This window comes from Orussus abietinus, unplaced genomic scaffold (assembly GCF_000612105.2).
Source record: "Orussus abietinus isolate OABI.00-Male unplaced genomic scaffold, Oabi_2.0 scaffold1, whole genome shotgun sequence".
Lineage (NCBI taxonomy): Eukaryota > Metazoa > Arthropoda > Insecta > Hymenoptera > Orussidae > Orussus > Orussus abietinus.
The window spans coordinates 1,563,779-1,581,763 of NW_019396017.1; the positions used below are offsets into that span (position 1 = coordinate 1,563,779).

Consider the following 17,985-nt stretch of genomic DNA (forward strand, 5'->3'; position numbering starts at 1 on the left):
GAGTACACGTGGAGTCGGTGAGGTGTGACCCGAAGGGAACGCGAGCGCATCACCATGTATTTCCCCAGACTGGTAAATATATCGACCATGGTTGGTACCTACCGGGTACCACCTATATGTACCCCGTACCCTTTCTTGGGTACCTGGGAACCGTGCAATGAAAGTAAATCTTGAGAAGAGAATGTCATTAACGATATGAGGTGGCGTCGCTAACAACCCCCACAGGGTTTTTGCAGAGTATAATTGGATTGTAAAGCCCTTGGAAATATCGGCACCGAGTTGTTTTGCTTTATGACACAAATCAATCATGCGATTCGTTAACATGGATCTGATGTGACTTTTTTTTAAGATCTTGCCGACTGATGTTTCGTAATCCTAGACTTCACGCCCTGCTAAAAGAGTAATTATTTGTATAATATGATTTATATCAATCGTGTAGGCGCCTATGGGGTGGAGGAAATACCTACTTCCTGGGTTTTCTTCCTCGTTCGCTATCAGTTATCAAACTTGTAGAATTTCCGGTCGGATGGAATTACTGGGGCAAATGTATCGTTGTAGTTTCTGCTTATTGAAATAATTGTTGAAAAAATTTGTTAGACATTCCCGATCGAGTGAAACTTGCTGCCTTGGAATCCTTGACATTGGTTCGTTAATTCCGCCTTGGTGCGATGCCACTGCTCGAAGAAAGTGATATGATTTCTAGTCATCCTGGAGGGGACAAAAGCAAGGACGGACTCGGGCGGTGCATTACAATTAGTGTGGTTATTCGCGAAGCTCGCTATAAAAGACAAACTCTCTTACGGTCTTACGAGGAATACGTTTAACGTTCAATCGGGCTTCGTTTTATCGAGAAAGCATAATTTTTATGATTTGCCATATCTGTGGTTAACCGTGGAAGTTTCCTACTTGCACATCGATATGGAAGAGCATGCCTTGCGTACTTTCATCCTGGTTGAACAACTTCTGGTCGACTCGTCGGTAAAGGAGCACCCGCGACTGGGAATCACTTATCAGGCTCTGGTTAACCGTTTACTCAGCGTCTCTAGAATATCAATTGATCGGCTCTTCCGGGGCAGGATATCTCCTCCCGTTATTAACCGGGTCACTCGGTTACGCGTATGGAGTGAGTCGCATTGCAAACTACAACTTGGGAATTTCTAAAAGTCCGAAAACAATCGCAGAGGCGACGCGAATTCCTGATTCGTTCGACCTTAATCGACGAATGGATGTATGCAATCCAACCCCGTTAGAACATAGTGTGTCAACGCCACAAAATAAATTAGAATAATTATGATATTGAGAATGCAACGTGACGATAAATATTTGTTCTTTATCGCAGATGATCGTGACGATGGTCCTGGCTGTCGCTGCGTCCAAGGAGGACAGCAAAAGCCGGGACAAACGACAGCAAGTCGCTTTTTATCCCAGACGAGGAGGCAGACCACCACCGTATGCCGTGCAAATGGAACCCATTGTACAATATTCCCAAAGAGATCCTCTCTACAACGCTCTGGCACACTCGAAGAGCGACGACGGAGGTCTCTACGAGGAGGCACCAGCGAATTATTATCCAACGGAGCCGGAGCCCATAATCGAGATCATCATTAAGGAATCGAACGATTCGCTTCCAACCCCGGTACCACCGCCGCCGCCGTCTCAACCGCGACCTACGAAGGAGCCGATCCAGGTGTTCTACGTGAAATACGAAAAGAAAAAGGGTTACGGAGACACGAAACCCCGAGTCGTGTACGACCCACCGATACCAGCCCTAACGCCGGTCGAAGAACACGAAGAGGTTCCTGCGGAGGGACATTCCGAACATTCGGCACCCTACGAAGAATCCGTCTCGTCGGCAACGCCTCCGCCCTCGGAACCATCCACGACCCTGAGGACAATTATCCGCCCCGATAGCGAGGTCTACCATGCTGGCAGCAGCGGCATCAGGGTTACTTTTGGCACGGAACAAGTACCCCCGAATAATCACAACAAAAGAAGCGACCACGAACAGCCGACTCACAGATCAACGCCACAACCACCTCTTGGACCGACAAGTTCTTCCAAGAGGCAGCATGGTCCTTACCAGCCAATTCAGCCACTGCCGAGAGTGCCTCCAGCTTTTCCTCAGCAGAGAATCGTTAATTCTTTCCCCCAGCAGCAACAGCAATTGCCAAATTTCGGAGCCCAGACTCAATTCCAAACCCCTCCACAGATAAGGAACCCCTCACAGAGGCCTCAAAGATTGCCCATTACTATTCAGGGATTACCGGAGGTGCAGCAAAGGGTTCCCTATAATTCTTTCGGTCCTCCTCATCGGGTGAACGTGAATCATCCTCAGCAACCAGGATTTCCCCCTACGCTTTCGGTATCTCATCAGAGCGTGCACTTGCAGAACCAGCCCCAGGGTCACGGTGGTTTCCACTTGGAACATCAACAGCAGCAGCAGCAACAACAGCAACAATTTAATGCGTACAAACAACAGGAGCAGGAAAAGCAGAGGTACCATGAACAGCGCCGTCAGCAGGAGTTGATAAAACAGAGAGAACAGCAGAGACTCCAGCAAGAGCAGCACAGGCAACTAGAACAGCAAAGGCAACTGGAGCAACAGAGGCTGTTCGAACAACAGAAGCAGCTGGAACAACAGCGATTAGCGGAACAACAGCGATTAGCGGAACAACAGCGATTGGCGGAACAACAGCGATTAGCGGAACAACAGAGGCAACAGGAACTGCAAATATTCCAGGAACAGCAAAGACGAAAACAAGAGGAACAGAAGCAGTTGCAGGAACAACAGTATCGTCAGCAATTGAAGTACAACCAGCAACCTCAGCATCTACCGCAACAACAGAATCAGCCCCAGATTCAACAGCAGCTGCAACCACAGTCGCAATCGCAGATCCCCTCTGGAGAGATCTTCAAAGCCGTTCCAAAATTGGAACAACATTACGCGATCAGAGAAAATCCTCTGCACCCAGGACCATTCCCTCCCAACCCTCAAATTCAACCAACGCAGTTTCCTGATCACTCCCCGAGTCAATACCGTCCCGAACATCAACCGAACACCGTGGAGAATCAACCGTTCCCTCGAAGTCCCCAGAACCATTTCTCCACCGTCGGTATCCAGCAACACCAGCACCATTCGACCGCCCCGAAGCAAAATCCCTACCAGAATCAGCAGCTCTTCTTCTCTCAGAACCTCCCAACTCCCCAGCAACACAGCGTACCATCGTCGCCTGTACAATCCATATGGGGTAGGCCGGTGTTCCAGAGCAACAACCTGAGTCCTGGCCAGAAAATCTACGCAACCCCGGTGAGTAATTCCGAGGAGATCAGTTCGCCAGCAACGACGACGACTTCGAGACCGTCCACAAGGTTCTCCAGCACCCCGACTACACCCGTCACCACCCCAACACCGAGCACGACGACCACTATCTCCCCGAAAAACGAAGCCAGGATCAAGGAGAACATCGCCAATCTGCCGGAGGAAGTGCCCGACGACATTCGCGAGCAACTTCTGAGTTCCGGAATCCTCGGGAACGCCGACATTCAGATCTTGGACTACGACAAAGTCGGAGACATCCCGATAGAGAATCTGCCACCGGAGGCTCTCGCTAATTTTTACAGCGCCGGTGGTCCAGCCGCTGCCGGTAGTGCTCCCGTTCCCGTTGTTGCGAAGAGGTCGAAGATCAGCGAGATCCCACCGGCAAAGAAAGCCGATTCCGGGAACGTCGACGTAGAGCAAGCCACACTGAGACCTGGCGGGGTGGAAATGAAAGTAGTACGCTTCGATCCGAATACGGCCCACGGTCAGGCCATAGCCGATCAGCACATTCGTGAGGATGCCACTCGGCTGAAACCGGTCACAGTGGGCGCGAAGGATGGGTCTCGGAACCAGTACAATCGCTACTTGCCTCTTAAAGTCAGCGGGGCTTCCTTCCCCATACCAGACGTGCCCGAGCTCAACGGGAAGAGGATCTCCAGCGTCGTCGTGCTAGCCCCGGTGGACTACAACTTTCAACCCGACAAGGAGGGCGACAGAGACGGCAGGAAGATCGGGGATGTACAAGCGGTCAGATTCCTCGCAGGTGACTCATTAAAGCAACTCGTTAAGAAGCCGAATGCCGAGAATTACAAGAAGTGGCTCGAGCAGGAGAGAAGGACGGATCCTCTCCGACAGTCGGTCGTGTTGCTCGTCGCTACGTAAGTTTACGTCCTTTTAGGCTTCTAGCGGTTACAAGATTTTTATGTCCATTTTACTTTCACGGCGGGGCGGGCTTCAGGATCCTGCGAGAGGGCGATGAGAAAGCGCACGGGTCGAGGGAAATGTTGAATTTGCCGTTTGTGGCGGGTAAAATGGCTCGACGTTTGTCGTTAACGCGTGTTTACGTTTCAGACCGAAGAACGACGCCCATGGGGAAAAGGAAATATTTATGTACGACGTTAGCTCCCAAGCGGTGAGCAGATTGTCCGGAGATCTGTCCTCGGCGTTCGTGGATGCTGCAGAGAGCAACTCCGACAGCTCGGATTCTATTGGAGATTTCACCGTCACAAGTAATTGAGGCAACCATGTGATCATGCCTGAAGGAACGACGAATATTTCGCGTGCCAAAAACAAATGGAACTTGCATTTCTCCCGCGGTCGGCTAAAGCTCAACTTCCTACTTGGGAAAGAAGAAGGGGAGTATCGGATAAGATCGAAATCCTTGTTCGTACGAAATTCCATACTCGCGGTTAATTGTAATTGGTCCAAACGAATGATTTAAACGGACACGTGGTTAAAGGGTAACGATTGCCTTGGTTGGATTTTTCTCGTGGATCGATTACGGCAGAATCGGTATGAGAATGTCCTAGAAGAAAAATGTAGACTCCACGCGTCTGCCTTCGTCAGACCATGTCTTTAACTACCCAGTGTAGATATCGTAATGATGTATTATTATGTACATACTTATATTTTTGTACCTTTTTATACAAAATAAAATTAGAGGCCGCTTTTTTGCGCAAAAATTATCCTACGTATCAGATATTCGTTAATTAAATTCGGAAAATAGATGAAGCTGTGGCAATTCCACAACTCTAGCGGTGACAATGAGAAACGAGTGCAGAAGACAGGAAACTAAACATCTGGGTGTTTACTTGGGGCAGAATTTTATAAACATTAATATATAAGTAATATTTGTACCATATACATCTTGTCGTTATACATGATTATTGTAAGCTCAGTTATTTAATTGAGATCTTACATATAGATAGCACAACTCGCTTTATTCTATGGTGCCCAGGTTATACAAAATGGCGTTGCTTGTGTTTACTGCAAAATGGCGAACTGTGTACATCGAGAAATGGTAACACCAGCGCAAAGAAAATCATTAAAACTGACTCTCCTTATGATGGAACTACCTTGGAGATTCTATTAGCTATGCAGATATCACATGTATGATGCACACGTGCCGAGCTAAATAGAAACAACTTCTGGCGAGGAAACACGAATCCAAAATGGCGGTGTCAAGACTGCCGAGTGGGGGAAGTCGGCGCGGTGGCTTTACAGTTCAGCGACACAATAGCAATAATGAAACACTCTCGTTTCCCATATCACTTCGACACTTTTATCGCGTCTTTCCTCGTGAGAATTAATCATCGACCGGTGTCAGAACGATTAATTCCGTGGTCGTAAGGAGTCGCGAACTGCGTCGCGATTCGCGGTCGGTGTTTCCCCTCTGCGTATCGCGCGCCGCTGAGAGATCAGCGCTCCCGAGCGCTCGGCGTGCATAGAGGCAAGATGGCTGTCGGGAAACGTCAATACATTTTATATCGGCAAAAGCGTGCGCTTTTGTAAACAGTTACGTCGCCGGAGCCCGGCGAGACGCGAATGGTTAACGGTTGAGTGCAAAAGGTCGACGCGAGGGTGCACGGGAAAGCGCTTATGCCGGTGAAATGGCAGAATTCGTGCGCGGGGGCCCCAGCGTGTCGAACAGTGCTAAGGTACGTGACCAGGTCCGTCATGCTGTGCTTCACTGTCATCCTCTTGTTTATCTGAGACATAAGTGAAGAGAATAGAAACATGCTTGCCAAGCACACGCTTTTTTTGCACGGCACATTCTAGCTGGAAGGACGAAGCAAACTTTTTTACATTCTATAAACATGTCTTGTTTCTTTGTTTCTTTAACTCGAGTAAACACACCGTCGAGAATTAAATTGTCCGTTTTGTTTCACAAAATGTTTCACTAAAGCATAGTTAAAAATTGTTTGGAATAGATAGGGTTACAGAAATAGGTTTACTTTCTTTAGTCGTTACATTGGATAAGCGTACGCGTGCATAAATCAGTATGCTTTACTCAGCCTCTCGCAATGTTCCAAGATAGATAGCAACTATCTTTTTTGATTACTCCACATAGGTGTTTGTTTAATGTATTTATCTTTGCATATGCTACTGGTGTGCTGAAATCACTTCTACTCTATTTTCTTGGCTCCGGTGTAACTACATGTAGTTGATATTTCAAAGTTAGGAAACTAATGTTATTTTAACTTTGGTTAGGAGCAAAATCCTTCTGTCTTGGCTTCTGCCCACATATGTTCATTTCCACGTGTTTCAGGTTGAGCTTAATAATAAAGGCGGGTCTTCGAGTACAGGAAGCGAGGATGGAGGTCCAAATGAGTCATTGAATCCTGAAAATGACTTTGATCCCTTTCTTGAAAATATACCAGATGACCCACAGGACACGGAAGAGCCTGATAGTGGAAACAATACACTTATAACTGCACCTCCGGAAAATCAGTAATTAATTTAAAATTATTAATTGAAGTATATTTTTACAAGTATGATTTACTTTATTTAAAATTAAATTGTTTTAGATGGTACCATGGAAGACTGGACAGATTCACAGCGGAAGAGAGATTATGGGATGCCAGTAAAATGGGAAGTTACTTAGTTCGTGAAAGCGACAGAAAACCCGGTAGTTACGTACTATCTTATCTGGGACGGACTGGCATTAATCATTTCCGAATTACAGCAGTGTGTGGTGATTACTATATCGGTAAGAAGATGTTCGTCACAGCAGAATAAATGACATGCTAAGAATATTAACCCTAAAAATAAAAATATTAACTGAATGGTTTTGTAGAAAATAAAATTAACTGATGGTCATTAATTTTCAACTTTGCAGGAGGTCGCCAGTTTAATAGTCTATCAGATTTAGTGGCCTACTATACTCATTGTTCAGATCTTTTAAAAAGAGAGCGCCTTATACATCCAACTCCACCACCAGAGCCTGTTAACGACAAGAAACGAATTGTCGCTATACTGCCCTACACGAAAATGCCAGATACGGATGAGTTGAGCTTCCAAAAAGGTGATATATTTTTCGTGCACAACGATATGGGTGATGGATGGCTTTGGGTCACCGCACACAGAACTGGTGAACAGGGTTTGATCTTCCGAGAACTGGTGGAAGACTTAGATGATTCCATCGATCCAAATACTGTTTTCTCATGGTTTCATCCTAATGTGACGAAAAGCGAAGCTGTAGACATGTTGGTTAAAGCAGGCCCAGGAAGTTTTCTAGTAAGTGTGTAAAATTGTAACATATTCATATAAATTAAAGTCAGTGCCACTAACACTGTTTTTTTTTTTTTGTGTGTAGGTCAGACCCTCGGACAATAGTCCAGGTGATTATTCACTGTTCTTTCACATAAACAATCAAATTCAAAGATTCAGAATTGAGAAAAAAGGTGTACGATATTTAATGGGAGGCAGAACGTTTGAATGCCTTGATGCAGTAATAAACAGGTACTTCATTAAGTTCGATACTTGGTATCATTCCTATATCGATCTCTTTTATTTGAAATATTTGAAAACTAAATTTCGCATCGTTATTAATGTTACAGGTATAGAAAAGAACAAATAGTGGAAGGTCATACCTTGGTTCAGGCAATGGTAACGGAGCCTGATGGTAGTGTAAGAGTAAATAAAGAGGTGCAACATGCTGAGAAGATATACGCCACTTTGAGAGAATGTCGGGAACAATCTGGAGCAAAAAAGAACAAAGGCATTAAGATGCAAGGGTACCTAGAGAAGAAGTCTGAGAAAAATAAGAAATGGAAAGCTCTGTACTTTGTACTTCTTGTAGATGCAACTGACACGCATCTTTATTTATATGACAATCCTAAAAGAACTAAGCCAAAAGGCCTTATCGATTTGAGCTGTGCTTATTTGTACCAGGTAAGGGCGGTTGAAAAATTACTACCGATACCATTTTAGTTGTACTTGTATCAACAATTGGCAGTAATTAAATGCATTTCATCATCTAGGTTCATGAAAGCGTTTTCGACAGGCCTCATTGTTTTCAATTAGTGGAACGTGCTTTGCCTTGTTTGGCCACGATAACGTATTTGGCAGCACCGACTTCGGAAAATGCTTTAGATTGGATCAATGCGCTGAAACCGCTCTGTGTGTCACAGTTAACCCGAGCTCCGAAAGTGGCTCGCTTGCGTGAACTACGCTCTCTACATCTTCATATCTTAGACGCGCATAGATTGCCATATAAGCTAGTGCCAAACCCATTTGTGATAGTCGCCCTGAATAATGTTAAAGTAGCTCGCACGAAAGTTCAGTCTGGTCTTCATCATCTTTGGGACGAAGAATTTATTTTGGAGTATGTATTAAAAATATTATTAATTTCCCGATATTAATTCATGGCGGATATATCCCTCCGATTTGTAATGCATTCATAATAACATAATTAATAACTTCAGGGATGTTCCACCTGACGTTATGTCGTTTACTCTTACACTATATAATAAAGGCAAAAGAAGTAAGGATACCGAAGTAGCAGAAGTGACTGTTGAATTAGCTAATTTAGCAAATGGAGAAGAAATGGACGAGTGGTACCCACTGTCAGGTGTCACTCCTCTTGGAGACTGGGGTGCTCTGCGTTTGCGATTGCGGTAAGTGTATATGATAATTTTTTGTTAGTCGATTGAAATTATTTTTCTATAGTTTATAAGTAAGCTCAATAACTTTCTTTTTACAATCGAGTAGATATCGGCATGATTTAGCAATGCCACCAGAGGAATACAGTCCTCTGCAGCAATTACTCTTGGATCCAGAGTTACACGTTGTTAGAGCATTAGCGGATGTTTGCCACTTGGATCGAGTACCACTGGCCAACAGTCTTCTTAGAATATTCAGGTAATGTCTCTGAAGTTTGTTGTATTATGATTTTGATATAACAAACGATAATATGAATATCGTATCAGCAATGCATTGTTACTAGGATTACAAGCAATAATGTCTAAAATAATTTCGCAGACACGAACGTAAAGAAGCAGATCTTCTACGATCGTTAAACCAAGCTGAAGTAAGTTTCTTGTAATACACGCAATGCATAGATGCAATTATTACTTCAATTCGTCTGTAAACCTAATTCTAGGTCGATAAGGAAGACGAGACACCAACATTATTTAGAGCTGCAAGTCTGACGACAACGTTGATGGATCTTTACATGAAGTCCGTGTGTACTTCCTTCTTGAAAGCAGCATTGCGCGACACTATAGTAAAGCTTATTGAGAGTAAACAAAGCTGCGAACTGAATCCAACAAAAATGGATTCCCCAGAAGATGCCTGCAGTAATGCAGAGTTTTTATTACAAGTACTGATATTTCTAAATCAGCCTATATTTTTTTTTATGATCATAAGTACTTATGCTTTATTGCCCCTTTTTTAACAGGTTTTGGATGAAGTTACACTGAGCATTTTTACGAGTCCGGACGCTTGTCCAAAAACTCTGCGATATATTTGTGGTTGCTTACAACGAGCAGTTGTTTCAAAATGGCCGCACGAAAGACTAGTCCGCACAAGAGTCGTCAGTGGCTTTATATTTCTACGTTTACTTTGCCCTGCCATTTTAAACCCTAGATCGTTTAATTTAATTGCTGAACCGCCACCTCCTGCTGCTGCAAGGTACGGTAGGTCAAATTAGGAGAATGCGACAGTAGTGTACATACAATATATGAGCGTACCAGACAAATCTATGTATAATACCGTTATTACATTACATTGTTCAGGTCTTTAGTAATGGTGGCAAAATGCCTACAAAACCTGGCTAATTTAGTCGAATTTGGCGGTAAGGAACCGTACATGGAAGTCGTTAACCCCTTCATTTTGAAAAACAAAGAAAGGATGGTCGTCTTTCTGGATCAGTTGTCGGTATGTTATTAAAATTTAAAATAAAATCGTACAGTTAAAGTTTTATTATAAATCTTGCTTAAATCTTGTAACATTTCACCACCCTAGAATGTCACTGATAAACCAGAATCTGAAGGATCTGATCCTCGAAGTAAGAGTACGTGTATATCGGATACTGCCAGGGACTTGGCAACGCTACATCACATTTGCGTCTCGCATCTAAAGGAGCTACAAGTTCTGTCTAAAACACAGGTGAGCATATTAATTTCATGGAACTCTCGTTTAATTATGAGGTTCATTTGTTCCTTTTTTTTTTAGTCAACAATAAAACAGTTGGTGACGGTCACTGAAATGCTAAGCAAGCATAAACAAAAATACATGGAAATGATACGGTAGTGCTACAGTCAACAGTCACCACTATGCCAAACATGACGAAATGATTTATAAAGAATTGAAATAAGTAACGTACAGTAGTATTTAAAAATACGTATAATTACACGATTTAAGTGATTAATCGTAACAGACTGACGTGCCATATATATATTATTGTATACACACTCATGCCTACATTTAATATTTCATATGTAATTAGAGTATAGTTTGTATGATTAGTAACTGTAACATGACAGTGATATAGCTATAAACAGAACCGTATAAACGTATGAAATTTTATATCCACTTAGGTGCTCGAGAATAAATAAAAATAGCGAAAATGCTGTTAACAGCGATGTAAATGAAAGAATTCGTGTTCCCTTCCTGCATTAAGTGGATACGTTATGAACATAGTGGATTACTTAGATCACCCAAAATATGATAAAATTAATATTTATTTGCCATAAAGTACAAAAATAGATATGCACAGGATATACAGATTGCACGTTATAAATACACATATATAATTATGATTACCAACATTTTTGGTAGAGTTTATACTCATTACAACATTCGATTATATTATACGTGATCGAGCCGATTGATAAGTGTTAACTCTGATTAGCTAGTCACTTAACGCCCTGTTTGCTGTCTTGAGCAAATAAATTTATTTTATATAATTCTCTTTTTATAAACTCGCCAGCTATAATTGGAGGTAATTTTTCGGCTTCCTTTTTCTTTTCTTGTTCGGTGCCTATTAAGGAACGCATTTCGACATCTGACTCGATATGACAGAACAATGTCGACGAAATGCGCCACAAAGGTCTTCCTGCTTTCTTTGCAGTTTGAATTGCAGTCAAAGTTTGCTCATTTACGGTAACTTGATGCCACCCGGCTGTAATACGACCTCCTGTTAAATATTCTAATTGCATTCCCGCTTGAACCAGTAGGCATCCATCGGGAACGGAAACTAGAAACTTTGTACCATCTCGCAACCAAATATCTAACCCAGGAAATCGACTTTTCCCGTGAAGAGTTAGAAAATCAATGTCCCGATGAAACCCAGCCAAGATTGTATTTAACTTGTTGTATTTACTTAAGTCCGAACCAGTAGGAGCTAGTAAATGTGGGCCATATTTCATCATATTAGTGATCGTATCTTTGGGTAAACCATAACCAACTGCAATCATTTCAGTAATTGTTTTTGCAGCTGCAAGAAGTTGATTTCCCCAAGAGTCCATTAGTTTCGTAAAATTTGGAATAGCTGCTGGACAAACAGGCTGGCAATTTAATTCATTAAACTTTGTCTTAGTAGGTCGCGGTCCAATACGATGGAGAAAACGCCATTTCACGTCATTTCTCGACGGCTGTAAAGGGGCGTTCTTTGCGTTCCTTGAAAGCTACAAAAAGAATATTGATTAAAAATATTTAAACGGTACGTCTATGTAATGGAAATCATGCTTGAAAAATTCCAAGTACGTGGAAGTTTACATAAAATCAATATGCTAGTTTATCCAAAATTTGTAAACGCACAAAATAGCGAAGATAACATTTCTAAATAGATGCTTTAAGATTTGAAACGAGTATACGCAACTCTCCGCAATAAAAATATTTTTTTTTATGCAAAGGGCCAACAACACATTGAAAGTTTTCAAATACATTTTGACACGGTTGAAAACATTATAATAGGAATATCTTATTAAAGATAAATACTTCTGCAATGATTTCGTGGCACTTTGGATCGGCAACGCAAAGAGGAGATTCCGCGCCCGACGGAGTAATGCCAACTTGAAAATTCAATTCAGGATGCACATCCGCCATGATATCCTCAAGAGGTTGTTGAAAATATTGCTCCATAGTGTCTAAAAATCTCTGATTATCATTCTCAACGGTTCGCGGATCGCGAACAAGCAAACAGCTGGTTTTCTCGAGAATACGAACCACCTAAACAACAAACAGATAAAGCGGATTTAATGTCAAGATTCTGTAGCACAGATTAAACTTAATAATTAAGACGCGTTGAAGGAACTCACATTTTTACATTCATTTATGGCCTCTTCACTTTTAGGGTTCTCGAGCCAATATTTTATTTCGATAGGACGTTCCATGATCTAGATAAGTTAACTGAACCGAACCAAGGTCAAGTAATGCTAAGCTATACTGGCCGAGCCCACGATTCTTTGCGACTGAGAATCAATCACCTATCCACGACCGAACATCCATCTTTCTTGAAATACTGGAGTAGCGAAATTGTAGATAAGATAACACTGCCATGTTTATGGTATTTTGGTTCGGTCTTTGGACCCGATGCACTTTAATGATTCTACTCACACCGACACCTTTTAATCGAAAATACATCTGTAAAGTACAATACAATAATTCTTCATTTGAATGTCCTAAAATAGTTTTTGTAAAGAAATAACTGGTAGCAGAATGAAATGTTTATTGTTACACTACTGACATCTTGATGAATCAGTGTTACCATTACGGAATGTATGCAATACATCCATTATCTAAATGATAAGTGAAATTGATAAATAAAATGATAAATTCCAATATATGAATACTAGTAAACATAATATCGCATGCACCCATGGATAAATAAAACGTTAAACTTTGTCTGCAAATTATACATTTTTATTTTAGTCAATAAAAATATCACACACGTAAAAAATAACTTCCTTTGTTCATTTACATTTTATATATACGACACGTACATTTTCTTCATTACAACCTGTACTTTCACTTAATTATTATATTTCCCATATTGTTTGGACTCAGAATTTCAATCCAATAGCCATCCGGATCTTTTATAAAAGCAATTCCCTTCATTTTCCCATCTGTTGGTCGTTTAATGAACTCGACTCCCAACTGTTCAAATCTTTCACAAGTTTTATCAACATCCTGTACTGCGATTCCAATGTGGCCTGTGCAAGATAGCGCTTCATAAACTCTGTTTTAATTTTGTAACAATATAGTTATTTCTCAAATGTAAATAAATTATCATCTTACCAAAACCTCTAGGTTCAGTGTTTCCATTGTGATAACTTACATCTGAATCGGATTCAGTTCCCCAGTTGCTGTAAAATATTTGTCTACTTAATATGTATCTATACATTTTACAAGATATACAAAATGTAACAGACCCGTCACAGACTTAGATGTGGATTTCAAATAATGAAGTAAAATCTGGACGAAATTAGGGACTGCAAGACCATGCAAAAATTTTTCAAACAGCTTTTATCCAATATATCTGAATGGACACCCAAGATGCTTTCCCTGCATCCAAACCTACTGAGTAAGCTCTATAGTTGCTTTTCTGGAGAATGTCCATTCGATGCTTTTCCTTCTGTCCGTGGGTATATCATCTTTGTTCTCATATCCAAGAAAATACAAAGAAAACTTCATTTCAGGAAAATCTAACTTTTGCAGCAAACGCATCCCAAGTACTTTAGTATAAAAAGGCAAAGACTTCCTGGGATCTTTAATACGATACATCGTCTGTTGCATAATAAAATCTTTGGTCTCAGGATCAGGTTCTTTACAAAGATCCTGAGCTTCGTTATCACTTAATCCTGTTGGCTCCACCATCTACAATGTAAAAATATTAAGGAGTAATATTGATTTGATTAATCAGCTGGATCTCTGATCGATATCAAAATAATTATATAGGTTGGAATGCAAATACGAAACTTTATTTACTACTGTTATTGTATATCACATTTTCAAGTAGAATCCTTAAAGTTTTATAATATAAATGATTAGAACATTAAATCAAGTCTTTAATTCCTACCTTGGAAGGATATTACCAAATTGAGGCAAACCTGTTCTCGCACTATTAAAAGTCACTTGCTAATTTGCACAATTGTACGCAACCGGCTTCTGCTTTCATGGATCACCTACACAACCTACACAATCTTATAGATTATGTATGAAAACGACACAAATTTAAAGCAAGGTAAAATTCGTTTCTTGTTCAGCACTGTGACGTAGTTGATTGTTCAACGATCGCTCCAAAAGACCAGTATCGTGTAATTCCACGCTACAAGTGAGGGAATATCGGCAAAATCCCTGTATATTCATTGCATAAGAGTTTCTTTGTCACTCTCCTTCATACAATACGAGTAAAAGAGATAGAAAGGTCTTTTAATTATTGGAGTGGGGGTTTACTATTAGGTAACCACGTTGATTTCGAAGGAAAATTATTTCTGTCTGCTAGTTTACCTGTCAAGGTAACCATCGGTGACGGATCACGCAAATCGGAGCAAATCGCAGTTGAGAAGCTTGTCTGTCAGGAACATTCATCATTTCATTAGATCGATTAAATTACAAAGATGGCTCATTGGTTTCATCGCAGTACTTTGAAGGCAACCACGAATCATAAGTTTGAAGTCAAACTATCTTCTCCAACGGATGCTACAAAAAAGCTTTTTAGGTTAGATCTCTTAATACGCTAAATTTATACGTATAAATTAATAATTAGTAAATAATGATTTTCACGATGGCGTTGAAAAAGCACGTGATAATATTACGCATTTTTTAATAGAATTAATAAATGCAATATAACGTACCCATTACTCATTCGCTCACTTATAAATTTGCAGTGATTTAAGGCTTTCAAGGAATCGACTTTTAGATGTTATAAGGAATGCAAATAATACCAGTGATACAATTGAGCCAGCATTTACAGCATATTTAAGTTTACTCTATGGACTTATTTGGGAAATCCCAACAGAAGACCAGTCACAACATGTGGGCAGATCAAATCCCAGTAAATTACGTAATATTTTTGTGTTTAAATGGACCCATACTTTACTTGGATCTACAACACAGTAATTTCTATTTTTTGTAATGATTCCATTTATGTTACAAATCGGTATTACTAAAAAAATTTTATGTAATATGTTTCAGCTCTAGCGCAGATTCTGTCTACGAAGCTGCAAACATGAGTATCAATGTAGGCTTGTGGTTTATGAAACATGCTGCAATGATAGCTGCTAAAGACGAGTAAGCATGAATACATACATTTTTAATATGTAATAACACTAGAAATTTACATGGGTATTACAATTGTACACAGCATTACTATGAATGAAGCTAAAGACGTGCACACAATGTTAAGGCGAGCTGCTGGTATATTTACGTTTGTACAAACTGAATTTTTACCACAACTTGCAAATCCTCCACCACTAGGCAGTGATTTAGATCCACGTATAATAAATGCATACATAAATCAATGTACTGCTGAAGCACAAGAAGGTCAGTATTATTTGAGACTTCTAAATTTTGTAAAAATGTAAAATTATTACTGACAATTTGTAACATATATTTTAAATTTTTGGTTTCAGTAACTGTCGCTAGAGCAGTAGAACTTAAGCATAATCCAAGTCTCATATCAGCTTTAGCAAATGAGACTAGTAAACTATTTTTGGATGCAGCTAATACTTTGCGTCCTTTCAAACCTGACATATCATCACAGTGGATCAAATATTTAGAACTGAAAGCAGCCTTTTATCAATCTTATGTATGGAAAAAGTATTATTTAACACAGAATTCTCTTATGTGGCTATTGTGTGTATCTTCAATGTTGTCACTACATTTGCAGGCTTATAATTACTGTGGTGAAAATTTATTAGCCATGGATAAGTGTGGAGAAGCTATTAAAGCACTGCAAGAAAGTGAAGCTTGTTTGACACGTGCAAAAGCACTCTGTCAAGAGTATACTAAAACTCATGGACCTGCACCACGAGTAAAACCAGATCAACATACTGTTTTTAAACGCCTGGCTCCAATAGTGAAATTAACGTTGGATAAATGTAACCGAGAGAATGGTTTAATGTACGATGATTCTGCCTTTAGTTTATTTTATAATATTACATAATATAAAGCTGCAATCTATGAGTCACATTTAAACTCCTCAGATATCATCACGGTATTCCTGGTGAAGTACCTACGTTAGATACAAAAGCAACTTTTGGACTTGTAAGTCCGCTTGATTTTCAAATGCCTACTTGCAATTCAATATGGAATTCTATGGGAACATATAAACATTTAATTGGGACCAGAACAGCAAAGGCAGAGCGAGAACAGGATTTACCACCAGTAAAGGAAGAAAATATTCATCAAAGCAAAAAGGATCCTAAGAACGAGAGTGGTTGTACAGTCCAATAAAATAGTCTTCAATTTCTCAATGGTATGCTTTAAATTGCTTAATAACTAAAAGCTTTATTTGCTTGACTGTGAGTTTTCATTAGTACTAAATGTTATATTATTTTTTAATGAAATTACTAAAGTTTTACATTTTAAATAACAGCTTTTAATTTTTCCTAAATTCTGTGAGAAATTTAGACGTATATATATAATATTGTTTAATATAGTAATAATTTAAATTAAAATCCTTAAAGGATGATGTCTCTGCAAAGATGCATTTAAAACTTAATTTTATATAATCTGATATATATTTTAAACCAAAGTACAAAAGTCTTACATAACGCTGCTTCTTATGCGAGGCATTTTCAGTTTTTAGTATAAAACTGAATTATTTTATAGCAACATTGTCTGCTTGTCTATATTGTAAATATCCATGTGAATGACTTCACTAAAGGATGATTCAGCATTGGTTTGAGTGATGAAAATCGTTACGTAAAGTATATTCGTTAATTAACAAATGTACTTATCTTTAGTAGTGTTTTATACCTTTAAAATGCAATACTTCTTATATACTATTCAGTTCCCAACTGTGCAACTTCACTTGAGTCGCTATAGCAATTATTTCATAGTTAATAACCATTAAAAAGAGAGTGATCACTACTTTTACTTAAGTAACAAGTAAAAGTACAAGTAAATCACATGAATGAGCAAATAGTTTGTACAAACTGTATTGCCTACTGATATATACATCCATTTGCTTCGCCAAGTGGTGTCTAGTATTATTGCTTTTTAATGTTCCTTTATTTTTATATATTACAATATAAGTATTCTTGTAATTATTAAAACACAGGTACTCGCTATCGCTTTTGCACAACAAGTGTCACATTTATAAGGTATTCAAATTACTTTATAAGGTATATAAATATGCGACATGACATACCGTTGTGTAAGTATTACATTGCGTTTTAAATTATATGATCGTAACCATGTAATCTAATACCATTAATGTTGAACTGCTATTTTAATATATGCATGCAATATAATATTGCGATACATTTATATTTGTATTTATAAAGTGAATTGTACATTCAAAAAATATATTTAATGTTACATGGCTATCAAAATGTGTCAGAATTTATTCGACTAAGGACTTACAGATAAGCAGAATTGAGTTCAAAGTAAATAAAAATTCTTAAATGATAATTGCGCCCCTTTTATTTTCATGGAAAATATAATGAATAATTCGAAAATCCCACCGCGATAACCGTGAATATCATAATGGAGTT

General features: G+C 39.6%; 5 protein-coding genes across 5 annotated transcripts; 3 read left to right on the forward strand and 2 right to left on the reverse strand.

Annotated features, from left to right (window-relative positions):
• Positions 1 to 918: 918 nt before the first annotated feature.
• On the forward strand, positions 919 to 4,625 carry LOC105697940 (bromodomain-containing protein 4). Its single transcript, XM_012421686.2, has 3 exons — positions 919 to 978; positions 1,340 to 4,197; positions 4,391 to 4,625. The coding sequence occupies exons 1-3, from the start codon at positions 919 to 921 to the stop codon at positions 4,554 to 4,556; spliced, it is 3,084 nt and encodes a 1,027-aa protein (XP_012277109.2). The 3' UTR covers positions 4,557 to 4,625.
• Positions 4,626 to 5,349: 724 nt separating this feature from the next.
• LOC105698170 (ras GTPase-activating protein 1) lies at positions 5,350 to 10,905 on the forward strand. The gene is made up of 15 exons (XM_012422187.2): positions 5,350 to 5,976; positions 6,588 to 6,769; positions 6,847 to 7,028; positions 7,158 to 7,555; positions 7,635 to 7,780; positions 7,879 to 8,212; positions 8,302 to 8,645; positions 8,746 to 8,937; positions 9,032 to 9,181; positions 9,302 to 9,350; positions 9,423 to 9,641; positions 9,720 to 9,952; positions 10,057 to 10,198; positions 10,286 to 10,429; positions 10,496 to 10,905. The coding sequence occupies exons 1-15, from the start codon at positions 5,929 to 5,931 to the stop codon at positions 10,571 to 10,573; spliced, it is 2,841 nt and encodes a 946-aa protein (XP_012277610.1). The 5' UTR covers positions 5,350 to 5,928; the 3' UTR covers positions 10,574 to 10,905.
• Positions 10,906 to 10,986: 81 nt separating this feature from the next.
• LOC105698171 lies at positions 10,987 to 13,028 on the reverse strand. Its single transcript, XM_012422188.2, has 4 exons — positions 12,881 to 13,028; positions 12,583 to 12,785; positions 12,263 to 12,493; positions 10,987 to 11,949 (listed from the first exon to the last, which is right to left on the reverse strand). Exons 2-4 carry the CDS (start codon positions 12,655 to 12,657, stop codon positions 11,179 to 11,181), a joined length of 1,077 nt encoding a protein of 358 aa, XP_012277611.1. The 5' UTR covers positions 12,658 to 12,785; positions 12,881 to 13,028; the 3' UTR covers positions 10,987 to 11,178.
• A 136-nt stretch (positions 13,029 to 13,164) lies between these two features.
• Positions 13,165 to 14,604, reverse strand: LOC105698210 (lactoylglutathione lyase). Its single transcript, XM_012422259.2, has 4 exons — positions 14,343 to 14,604; positions 13,845 to 14,140; positions 13,562 to 13,629; positions 13,165 to 13,476 (listed from the first exon to the last, which is right to left on the reverse strand). The coding sequence occupies exons 2-4, from the start codon at positions 14,138 to 14,140 to the stop codon at positions 13,292 to 13,294; spliced, it is 549 nt and encodes a 182-aa protein (XP_012277682.1). The 5' UTR covers positions 14,343 to 14,604; the 3' UTR covers positions 13,165 to 13,291.
• Positions 14,605 to 14,722: 118 nt separating this feature from the next.
• Positions 14,723 to 17,910, forward strand: LOC105698209 (BRO1 domain-containing protein BROX). Its single transcript, XM_012422258.2, has 7 exons — positions 14,723 to 14,984; positions 15,154 to 15,381; positions 15,461 to 15,556; positions 15,630 to 15,808; positions 15,898 to 16,073; positions 16,155 to 16,387; positions 16,471 to 17,910. The coding sequence occupies exons 1-7, from the start codon at positions 14,884 to 14,886 to the stop codon at positions 16,718 to 16,720; spliced, it is 1,263 nt and encodes a 420-aa protein (XP_012277681.1). The 5' UTR covers positions 14,723 to 14,883; the 3' UTR covers positions 16,721 to 17,910.
• The last annotated feature ends 75 nt before the right edge of the window (positions 17,911 to 17,985 follow it).